Below are 12,724 nucleotides of genomic sequence, written 5' to 3' on the forward strand. Positions count from 1 at the left end.
TGTGGAACGTAAATAAAAAGACGACATTTTAAGACTTTTTTTATTATGTAACTAGTTTTCCGCCCACGGCTTCGCCCGCGTGATAAAGGGCTGTTTTTAGGGTTTTCCCGGAAATTATTCGAATTTTTCTCGCCGTAAAAACCATCCTTGGACTTCAACGAACATTCTAAAAAAATTGGTCCAAGCGTTGTTGACTTATGCGCTTACCAACACATTTTGCTTGCACATTTTACTTCTTACGATAATCTATGAAATACGGCTAATCAGTAGGAAACAGTCTTACAAATGATTTTAAAATTAACTACGAAAAGGACCGTAATTTAATCTGCAATCTATCTTTTGTATCAATAGAAGTTACGAATCCGAAATAATCTTATGCGATAATTAGGCAGTTTAAAAGCTGACGACATGAGACTGACCGTTTCTTTTTTTGAATCCTCTGGAAGTAAATGTAGCCGGCTGCTGAGAATGCCCTTTCGGCCTCTACACTGGTCGGGTTTAGGGTCATTAAATAGTCATACACCATAGATAAATGTTCACCACGCACTCCTTCGGTCTCATAAATGCTCATTTCTTTTTTCAAGACCTTTTTGTAATCTAATTGACCACTTGGCTTTGGCTTTTGTTTATTAAAGTTCTCCTTCTTTCTCTCTTTTAAGTTGCATCTCAAGCTCTTGCTCTAAAGTCATTTTCACGAGTTCTGCGTCATCATTTAGACCATTCTCTTCTAACTCCATGATGTCTTCATCTTCTTGCACCGGTTCTACAATATTTTGTTTATTTACACGTTTTAACAAAGTTTTCATCTCCTGCCGCATCACATTCTTTTTTGGCAAAGGAAAATAGACAGATTTTTTTATTGCTTCTTCATACTTTTTTGGATTTTTCAAGCACACAAACGTAACAGTAACTTCGGAGAGGCGCCGTTCAACGCACACTACAACAGAACGGCAACGTCACTGCGCCATTTTGAAAATGGCGGCAATTCGAAACTAAGCAATATGTTTGCGGATCCGCATCGCTGGATCCAACACTGTATGCTGGATCCAGCATGCTTAAAAAGGCGCTGGATCCAGCTGGATTGCTGTATGCTGGATCCAGCAATTGCAATCCCTACATGTAACTTACTAAAGCCCGGTCTGTGAGCACGTAGAATTTTGTCCAATGACCCCAAGCTACCCATCCTTATCGCTCGCGCGTAATTATATTGCTGTCGCAACTGTGTGACGGGCGCCCGCAGTGAGTGTGCGAGCGAGACAGCAACATAATTACGCGCGAGCGATAAGGATGGGTAGCTTGGGGTCATTGGCCAAAATTCTACGACGTAGAATCTACGTGCTACCAGACTATAGTTTACACCATATTTGTAAACTTGTACTCTTGTTATAAGGTCCAATGTCCTTGCTATGTCCTTCAAAGGTTAGGTTCATCCATCCATGATACTAATAGAAAATATTTTTCCAGTGACCTCCTACCGTTCAGAGGTGATGAACGTGCCAGTCAACGCGACCGTTCAAGACGGCAGCTGCAACGCGTCATCCACGCAGCAGTGGCTGCTCATCGGCTGGCCTGGCTCCGACGGCGTCCTCAACACCATCCGACTCCAGTTCCTCAAGAACGAGACCACCAGGACCTATGCGTTGAACAGCCTCAACCTCACCGTGGATGCCTCAGTCCTGGTCAATGCTTGTGAGTATTGCAACAGCTTGCGACAGTCCACTACTATCTGCTAGACCATTGGTTCCCAAAGTGCAAGTACAGGGGAGGCGCAAAGACCTTTAAAGGGGGCGCGGGCCATCTGTGTACTTTAGTATAAAAAACCTGCGACCGCTGAGAGAATGCATTCCAAACTGCTCGACACGACCAATAAATAATCTTGACTGGAGGAGGGGGGGCGCGCGTCTCAAATAAGTTTGGGAACCAATGTGCTAGACATTACCTCATTACTAACCATTTTTTGTACAGTCGACATTAGACTACATTTTACAGATAACAAGACGTCAAGGTAAACACTGGCATTTTATGCAGTCGTAATAAATGCTATTTTGCGACAAAAATCTATGATAACTAATAGTCTAAAATCTGAATGCATAGTGACTTGGATTCAGGGAATTCATAATGCACATAATTTCTTTTCTCTCTATTCATTTATTTAAAACTTTATTGCATGCATGATGCAAATTCAAAGGGACAGTTCTTTGTATTGTTTTTCTTCTGAATAAATTTATACTAAATGCATTATTAAAACACGGTATAGTTCGTGATTTCGTATATCGTGCATTGCGTCATTGGAATCTCGAATACGTGACGATAACAAAAACTTCCCGTTCTGATTAAACAATTTTTAGATCTGGCATTTGCTAATTAATTGTTCATAATGGAATAAATAATTGCAAATGCAGTGCGTGCGGCAGACTTCAATTTCTTTGCATTTGTAAATTAACCTGTGATGCGACTGTCTCTGTGCGTGAAAGATGAATGTTTTGTGTGTTATTCCCAAAATCTTTCAAATAGAATGCAACTAGTTTATCCTCACTTTAATGTATAGCTGTATCACAGAGCTATACCTTCCTCTCGCCAAATGTCAAATTATTTGCTAGCTGTGACCGCTACATCCAAGTCTTGCGCCTAATTGTTTGTGTACGGTCTAAAAATGACAAGTTCTAGATAATTCTCGACCTCCCCGACCTTGCGACACAAGAGAGCGGAATCGAATTTAGCTTTGTCCGTGAATATTTCAGCTGAAACGGTTATGCAACAGTCTGCAACGCTGCAATCATGCAACGGTTGCAAAGTGGCCCATCAAACAAAGATACATTAAGATTTCGTCATTGAGATCATTGCGCTAAAGGACGGACAATACAAAATAACAGATCACTAAGACTGGGTTGCACCAACTTACTTGAACTTTAACAAATGTCAAAAGTCTGTCAAACTCTTAAAAGCACCGGTCATAGTTATAGTTACGGTTAAAGTTTCTACTCCAAACTAATTTGGCGCAATAAAGAGTGCGAAATATGCATGACGATTTTGTATCTCGTGCAAGAGTGGAACATTAAAATTTTAAGATCCAAAAAGGTCAACCATATCTTATTCCATTAATAGTTTTCCTTTAGTTTTGCCAAACGTAATGTTTTCACCTCTGTCCTCTGAATGTCAAGAGGGTATTTACCTGTACATTCATTATTTGAACTGGTCTTATTACTATTCCTATTCTCGCTAGATTGTTCTAAATAATTTATTTTCTTATTTGGGTAAATTATAAATTACGTATTTATTAAAATACTAATCATTTTTATTGCTAATGCTCAATAAGAATCTGTACATTCTAATGCATTTTCCAAACGGGTTTTTACTGAACTATAATATAATATTTTAATAAATCAATTTACTTAAGCATTAACTTTGATTGCTAAATCGATATCTACATTATCTTGTTAGGTAACTCATAAATCAAACATCTTGTAAGAAATTATATTCGTGCGATATTTTCCTCGACTTTAACGATTCAAGGAATAAGGAAAATGTTATTCAAAATTCTTATTCGATTCAGTTCCAAGAATCGCGAATATATCTCGTTTTTGACCGATTTCTTTTTATTTTGAGAATACTTATTTGAGAAGACACCTTAAATATCCTTATTACAATTTTTCCTTCCTCTATATCCTTGATAATTTTAAGCTATCCTTCTAAAAGTTCTGGGTTCAATTACCTAGTAATGTAAACAAAGAAATAAAACATTCTTTTGTGTAAGTGGTTTGGCTCTCAGATTGTTGACATTGCTTGAATTCAACTTCATGGTCCATAAATAAATTGCGATTTCGTACCACGGCATCCTTCATATTGAAATAATGTCCTCACACGATGAAAGACACGAATATTTTTTTAAGAAGCGCGTATGTATACCCTAAGTTTATTGAAAAAATAATATAATAAGTAGGTATGGCATTTTGCCTTTTATACCAAAAAAAATGTTGTGCAATTAAGTTTTAAATAAATATAAACGATAGGTATTTAGATTATTGTGTACTTCGAAGGACATAAAGGCCTGTTACACTACCTTCATAAGCTCTAATCTCACTTTTAAGTTACTGTACCTTATTTCAACAATATTGCGTCATTTAGAAGTCACTTTATTGGAACTGTATCTCCGCGATTTTTTGTGAGTCACAAAAAACGGATTCCGGTTTCGATTTAAAAGCTAGGTTTTGGTCGGAAAAAACTATGTTATTACCTAAGCAAATGTCTTGTACAAATAACAACAGGGCACATGCAGGTAAATATTAAAACTTTTTTGTAGTAGTAATAAAAACGATATGCTGTCGTCAGTACTAATTAAGAAAATAAGATACTCGATCGAAGCCTAATTAATGCCCGTTTTCACCATCAATCCCTAATTTTTAAGTGACACCTATGAAAACAAAATTTATTTTATCTGTTACCATAGGGGTCACTTAAAAATTAGGGATTGATTGTGGAAACGGGCATTAGTCTATCTTTATTAGTCAATACTTAAATGTACAGAGGAGGAAACATCGGTCATTTTTGTCGCAAAATAAATCTTATTACAACGGCGTAAGATACTACATTTTAACTTGAAGTGATGTTGTCCGTACACTTATTTTATCTATGGTCATCCTACTAATATGTATTATAAATGCGAAAGTTACTCTTTCACGCAAAAACTACTGAACGGATTTTGATGAAACTTTACAGTATTATTGTGTATAATCCCGAATAACATATAGGCTATAATTTATGACGATCGGTGACAAAATAAATTTCACGCGCGTGAAGCCCGGGCAAAAGCTAGTTTGGTCAATAATTTGGTCAATAAACCCGTCCATAAAATACACGTAAGACACGTTCATAATTAAACAAACAAGATTCCAATTTACACAACTTCGGATGGACCTACGCAAACTGGTTCTATTTAAATAACTAAATTTACATTTGAGATTAATAAATACTGAGATAACTTTAACGAGCTTGTAAATATACAATGTTATGTTAAAACTAAAACCACCTAAGCTCAAGGAAAATTATAGTAGAAATATATTTTTGTTGGTGGATTGAGGAAAACGTAGATGATGAAACGATCTATAGCTATTTCAACATCTTTCACATAGTTATTAAAATTTTTAGCGTTAAGGCCCAGAACAGACGGTGAAACGCAACTGCAACGAAACTGCAACTGCTAGTTACTTTTGAGTTGCATCTAAGTTTCTGCCATAGCGTCCGTTGAGAGACCACACATGACACGACCAGTTTGAAAGTTTCAGTTTCATTCATCAGAATCATCAGAAAGTTGCAGTTTCGTTGCAGTTGCGTTTCACCGTCTGTTCTGGGCCTAAGAGTTGCGCCTCAAACCATTATTACTAAGCAATTAAATTTTCTAAGTTATTGAATCTAACATTTCCTCCGCCAGCCGTGCCAGCCGACACTCTGGAGTTTTCGTACGGCGAGGAGTGGGCGACGCCGCTGGCCACGTCCTACCGCTGCCTGCCGGCTACCAAGCTCAGCATGAGCAACGAGACCTATGACGCCACCGCCGTCGTCACCGTCTCCCGCCTGCAGGAGGAGGCCTTCAGGACCGTCAACGGCACAGGATTCAGCGCTGGTGAGTAGATACAGTTTTGACCCGAAATTCCCGTTAACCCCTTTAACTTTATCGTTTTATAGTCCCGTTAGCCTCTCGTGGTAAGCTAAATAAGCTTGTGTTACGAGTGGGCTCACCACAATAGTCGAGCGGCGGTGGGATTCGAACCTGCGTTCCTCGGATCTCGAGTCGGCCACTCCGACCCCTTCACCGTTCGGCTATCGTGGCTATAAACTCGTCCTATGTTCTTCTGATTAATTTCGTTGCGGGTCCAATGACAGTTTAACTTTCCCCCGGGACAAACTTGACCTTCATTGGTTGGGTTTTTATGGCGGTCAAGCTGTAGATCCTGGCTACACAGGAGTTGCAGCGGTGGGAACGAGAGGTGGGAATAGTCCCGTTTCCCCGGGGCAAGCTATATTTGGGACGTGTATACGCGCCCTGAAAAGGCCCAAGTACTGAAAAAAAGCTTTGACTTTGAAACTTGACCTTCACTGGTTGGGTTTTTATTGGCGGTCAAGCTGTAGATCCTGACTACGTAAGAGTTGCAGCGGTGGGAACGAGGGGTGAGAATAGTCCCGTTAACCCCTCGTTGTAAGCCTTAAATTACGATAAGGTTCAACAAAATCCCGTTAATCCCTCGTGGTAAGGTAATCTTAATAATAAGCTTATGTTACGACAAGGTTCAACAAAGCCTGCGTTAATTTTTATCGCTCGCAAACACAATTAAAGGAGTCCCTAGACATAATACTGTGTCTGAGAACTAAACTATAACCATAGGTTCCTTATATTTTCATAATATCGTGCTACGCTTATCAGGTAATTAACCAAATTCGTGACTGATTCAATTAACTGATTGTCTCACAAAAAAGCGTAATATCTCTTTCTAATCGATGGCAAATTAAATCTGTCACAGATGTTACAATGTCTAATGCAGCCTGATCAGTGATCAGGGTATTAACTGGAAGTAGGGTAGATAGAGCGAAGGAACTACATAGTGATACTTAGTAAAGGATGCCAAGTCGCTTATCTTCCAGAGATATCGTAGACCAAATTGGAAATGTAAATTGACTGAGTCGGGTCATTCAAACTGCTCTAAGCTGGTCCAGTCTAGCTAAGTCGTTCAACTGAAGAAGAATGACCTAAGTACTAACCAATGCGCTCTCGTGGCATTGTCAATGTCCTTTGTACTGTAGTCAGTCCCGGCGTGCGTTGTATGGACCGTACATTTAGCCGTTTATCGCCAGGCTAAAAGGAAAACGGTTGCAATACAAATAACAAGCTGAATCATCGGTCTCCAATTCTGTCGATAGACCTCACATCGCTACATTGTCTGTTCAATTATTAATTTAACGTGTTTTTAGAAAAATTATTGAAAATTAAAAAGCAAATCATGACAATTAAGGTTTTCTAAAATTTTATTTTAATTGCCTATGGGTAAAGGTCATTTCGAATGAAAAACTAGAGCATGTATCTGAACGTGATAATATTGCATTTTTATTTCATTAATAATGAAATAATTTGCGTCGTTTAACTGGTCATCCGTTATCTGCCACTGATAACAGCGCTAGGGGCGTTGCGTCGCCTGAAATGTGCTGGGCGATATCACACAAATGCGCATTGTTAGAATCGGCATTAAACATTGTTTGGTAGTTCAAATCAACTGTTGTGAGGTTCCATTAAAGCGTTATCAAGCACCTTTTAGTCACCGCCTGTTTTAACGGTACAACAAGCGAAACATGTAAATGCGATTTCTCCAGTCTGGTGGGCTGTCTTGTAAACATTAACTATACCACGTGGCGTGCGCGTGCATTATACAACCGGTAGCCGGTATTAGATGTCTGCGGCTGTTACAGATTTGAATCCCGCTAGGGGCAAATATTGATGATTGATGAGCATGAGCATTCTCGTTTTATCTTTTTAATAAAATTTGGCATTTATGTATATGCTTATAAAGTATTTTATCAGCTACCTAGTCGTCAAATTAAGGTATAAGCTCTGCTATGTTTGGTACACGATTATCTAGATTTATTTAGATGAAACTGTTTATTATTTATTTATCGTTTTAATATCTATTGCGTAGATTCCGATGACTGTTTAAATGTAAACAACAAAACCCAAATTGTTTCGATAGTTACTCAAAGCATGAATGTTTTTAACTACCGTTTATTTCGTTATGTTGTTTATCGGAGAAAAACGGACCAATGAACTGTGCGGCCTCGTAAAATACACGCGAGTGACAGATCGTGGGATTACTCACTCTTACAGAATATTTTGTACCATGATATTGCGATATGGTGGTTACTGGAACTGGAAACAAATACACAATGTGATTTTATATTATACTGTGTATCTATCAGGCACTCGAACCTAGAAACCTTCTAAGTTAGTAAATCTCTACTTATTATTGCTTTAAAAACAATTTGCAATGCGAAACGCCATTAAACAAACGTGCTACATACGTAAACGAAAAGATTTTATTGATTGCCTTATCAATTATCATATCGCCAATGCCCGACAAACATGGTTGGCGAGTCGTCTACTTATAACACACAGAACGTCGATTCAATGTGCCCCTGATATGTGTAATATTTATTATTGCCTGTCACTGCAGTTTAGTACGATTGCACAATTTGCACATGAAAACCGTCAAATAAATAAATGGTTCTAAGAATCACACCTAATTCCAAACTAAAGCGTACGTGACTAAATAACGAATATACAGACGTACTTCTATTGAATTAAATACAGTCGTTCACTGCCGAGAGACTAAGCCTAGGCGCAGACCATCGATTTTTCGTCGGCCGATAGTTTACTCGGCAGTTGATCAGTATGGGCATGTATGGAAGTGCGCACATTACACCGATTCGATTTGGCCGATTCTTCATATAATTTAAAATCGGGCACAACTATCGGCCAACTAAAAATCGGTGGTCTGCGCCTAGTCTAAACAGAATAGATATTTTATTGGTACGAAGCTCACCGGTGAGACGCGTGGCGTCCAACGTGTTAAATAAATATGATGCTTTAGACTGGATTCAAATGTAAAACCTCAGTCGCGTCGTAGATTGGTGCGGGACTCAGTCCTCTAACAATAATGTAATTTCCTCGCTGCGTCGCAGTGACCTCGGCAAGGGCGCGCCGCTTATCTGCGCCGGCGCCGGTGCGCATCACAACAAACAGAGGCCTGCCATAGTCGAAGGAATGAGAAGTAGGGCCCTGATGAGATCTATGATAAAATTTGTTTAAAACGGAGCAAAATGGGGCTCAAATGCGACATTTAAGTATAATGTTACCTACATAGTCAGTTTTAAATGGAACGCGAAAGTTAAAATCTTAATTATAAAACTCTACTGTGACTACTCGTGAATGCACATGCTTTTAGTTACCAATAAATGTTTATAAAAAATTGGATTCATAAAACGATAGCGACGGTTACAGTGTTCAGACTGGCACGGAGCTCCCCTTTTGCAATTTATGTTAAAATGTCATTGTGTTGGCTTGTGCATTTGTGTGGAGTATTCTTACTTTTCGTTTTACCATGCCCCTGCGATGTTATCAGGGGCACTGTTTAGTTACCACATCTGTGTTTACATGTGGACTGACTAGTCCTGCACACTATTACTCATGAAAATCACAAATACTTAAACCGTTTAACCACAAGTAAGTCAATGACAAATTTTGTTTCCTTTGTGAACTAAAACATGATTCACATTTTTATCTGTTGACATTTTCAATTTATTTAATTTTTACGCTATGTTATCGATTTTTCAATTGTAAGTATTCTAAAAATAACTCTAGACTCCTGGCTAATATTGCAACAACTCAGCGAATTTATTAGAAACAAGTGTAGATTCTACTTTATTATGATTTGAATTTATTATTAACTACCATTTACGATGCGATTGAACTGGTAATGCACTGTCTTATTACGTTGATAGCATAACAAATTACAAATAAAATAAATCGACCATTCAATCAGTGACCAACGTCTACCAAATTTTGTCATTAATTTGTTTTCTGGAACTGGATCAGCAAGGGTGACATTGAGGTCACGTTTTATATGAATTCATACTTTGAAAAACAAGTCCTGCAACGGCGCAAGTACACTGCGGAAAATTGACAGATACGAAGCGCTAGATCGCATACCGAAGTATGGGCGACACACGGGTGGGGGAAGGAGAAGTAACCGAGATGGTGTTCACATTCACGTCACAGCCAATTTTCTGCATAGTGTACTTGCCCTACAAGGCAAAATGAAAACTGCGTGCGAGTAGATATAATGATATCGCGAGGGGAGTCCCCAGCCAACGTTACAACATCCGCTCGGACGCAATCAGTACTTATTCAGCATGTTTTACATCCTTTTTTTTTAATCGAAGCAACAAACAATGTACCTATTGATATTCTATGGACTTAATGATTTACTTATGAAAATTATTTAATGGCTCATTGTAATTGAAGAATGGAGTGATTGTATGCAACCATGTTAGTTTGTGCAACTCAGTTGGTGACTTTATCGTTTGAGTTGTTCACAAAAAACAAATTAAGGCGACCGTTTCGGTAAAATGAATAGTCATGAATCGTTCGTTGTAATTTATATCGAATCTAACAGCGTTTTTCTGAGATTAAATTATAGCTAATACATGTCGAAAATTATGGCAAGTAACAGGTTTTCCTTGCTTAACAAATAGTAGGTACTGTGTTGTTGAAAAACAAGTTAAAAATAGTCAAACAGATGAAGCCATACACAAGCCATCATTAGATTGAATAACGCTTCCAAAATCTATGTGTCAGCCATATTACTCAACTATGCCAAGATCCAATCTCTGACAATCAATATTGTTTGCTTTAATTAAATTAATACATGCCTATGTATATTTTATTTTTTGATACCTCTCTATTTGATGACCTTGAAAGAATGAAGAAGAAGAATCTGTTTTGTACTTTTACTTATTTGACTTTACCCTGTTTAATTTAGGTACTTAGTATAGATCAGAGGTGGCTAACTTGATTAGACATAAGATCTACTGTTTACTAACTCAACGAAGAGTGTATATCATAGTTGCGACAAACAAAGGTGCTACAAACGTAGTGGCGACAGTACGTTATGCCGACAATCAATGGCGCGACTGCACATTAGCTCGACGAACGTTAGCGCGACAGAACGATGGGGCGACAAACGAAAGCACGACAGTACTTTGGAGCGACAAACCCTAGCGCGACATTACTTAGGCTCGACAAACGATTGCACGACAGAACCTCCGATCGACAAACTACACTGTGACACAACGTTTTACTCAACGACCTAAAGCATGACAAACATAGTAATAAGTTATTTAAAAAAATATTTATGTGGATGTATTAGTAATGTGTCGTATAACATTAATGTGATTTAAAAAAATATTAAAAATACAGAGAGTACATTTTTGTTAACGTTTATTATTTCTATTTTATTATTTATTTTATTCTATTTTTGTGTATAATTAAAGTAAACATGATAGTTTAAAGTTAAGTGATACATACTTATGGCACATTAAGTTGAAATAATTAACATTAAGTTGAAAATGTAAGATTAAAAATAAACCTAATATATCCACTCCACATACATATTTTTTTAAATAACTTGTTACTATGTTTGTCATGCTTTAAGTCGTTGAGTAAAACGTTGTGTCACAGTGTAGTTTGTCGATCGGAGGTTCTGTCGTGCAATCGTTTGTCGAGCCTAAGTAATGTCGCGCTAGGGTTTGTCGCTCCAAAGTACTGTCGTGCTTTCGTTTGTCGCCCCATCGTTCTGTCGCGCTAACGTTCGTCGAGCTAATGTGCAGTCGCGCCATTGATTGTCGGCATAACGTACTGTCGCCACTACGTTTGTAGCACCTTTGTTTGTCGCAACTATGATATACACTCACTAACGAAACCCTGGGCGATCTAACACTTACATACTTTTTGAAATCTTAAATGGAACAGCATAGTTTAGTAGACAATCATGTATAGTATTTTTTCCCTTGCCACGATCGACTGGATCGCGATTTCATCCACGAAGACGCACACGCACACTACAATAAGTTCGGATTGCTCGGATCATACTCCCCGCACTCCGCGCTTCCCTCGACCCAAAATTGGTGGGGCGCGTCTTCGTGGATGAAACGATAGCATCAATGTCGGCCGTTTGGTGTACCTAGTGGTTCTAAAACGGACTACTATGCCGAGAGGTCCCGGGTTTGATTCCCGGCCGGGCAGAAATTGAAATGATGAATTTTAATTTCTGTGACGTGTCTAGGTGTTACTATGTATGTATTTAAAAAGTATATAATGTAGTATATCCGTTAAGCTCTCACCCATAACACAAGCATATTAATTGCTTGCTTTGGGGCTAGATAGCGCTGTGTGAAATTGTCCAAAGATATTGAATGTATTAATCGTTGTCCCTTTTGGTCACAGCGCGCGAGTGCGGCGGCGGCGACGTGCCGGACGCGGTGCCGATCGCGGTGGGCTGCGCGCTGGGCGGGCTGGTGCTGGTGGTGCTGGTGGCGTACCTCGTGGCGCGCCGCCGCTCCGCCGCGCGCGGGTACCTCTCCATGTAGAGGCAGCGCTGGTGAGTACCTACTGCTAAAGCCCGGTCCGTGAGCACGTAGAATTTTGTCCAATGACCCCTACCTAGTTACCCATCCTTATCGCTCGCGCGTAATTGTATTGCTGTCGCGACTGTGCGACTGGCACCCGCAGTGAGTGTGCGAACGCGATAGCAATATAATTACGCGCGAGCGATAAGGATGGGTAGCTAGGGGTCATTGGACAAAATTCTACGTGCTCACGGACCAGACTATAGTAGATTGTTGATTTTGGCAGGAGAGTCGATTGTGGGGGTAAATAGGCGCGCCAGGTGAATAAAAGCTCGAGATAACCAAGCTATGGCTGTGTTTCAAATATTGTTTTTAAATCGTCAACTTGAAAAAATCGAACTGCTTAAGGCGGAACGCTATGTGACGCCACTCTTTCATTTAGAACTGGAATCTTGACTGGCTGATGGTGGCGAACTAGTCTTGACTGAAAGAGTACGGCTTGCTCGAGCTCAGACTGTTCGTATACCAAGTTATGTTTGTTAGAGAGCAACTCCCATAA

At 39.2% G+C, this 12,724-nt stretch overlaps 1 protein-coding gene across 1 annotated transcript in view; it reads left to right on the forward strand.

Annotated features, from left to right (window-relative positions):
- LOC135088104 (lysosome-associated membrane glycoprotein 1-like) overlaps positions 1 to 12,724 on the forward strand; it is a 33,851-nt gene that overhangs the window by 17,500 nt on the left and 3,627 nt on the right. Inside the window, exons 3-5 of the mRNA XM_063982993.1 lie at positions 1,465 to 1,689; positions 5,429 to 5,620; positions 12,044 to 12,197. Of these exons, the coding sequence (XP_063839063.1) occupies positions 1,465 to 1,689; positions 5,429 to 5,620; positions 12,044 to 12,186 (560 nt within the window). The 3' untranslated portion in view covers positions 12,187 to 12,197. The remainder of the gene's footprint in view (positions 1 to 1,464; positions 1,690 to 5,428; positions 5,621 to 12,043; positions 12,198 to 12,724) is intronic.

The sequence above is a fragment of the Ostrinia nubilalis genome, chromosome 3, assembly GCF_963855985.1.
Source record: "Ostrinia nubilalis chromosome 3, ilOstNubi1.1, whole genome shotgun sequence".
NCBI classification, from domain to species: domain Eukaryota; kingdom Metazoa; phylum Arthropoda; class Insecta; order Lepidoptera; family Crambidae; genus Ostrinia; species Ostrinia nubilalis.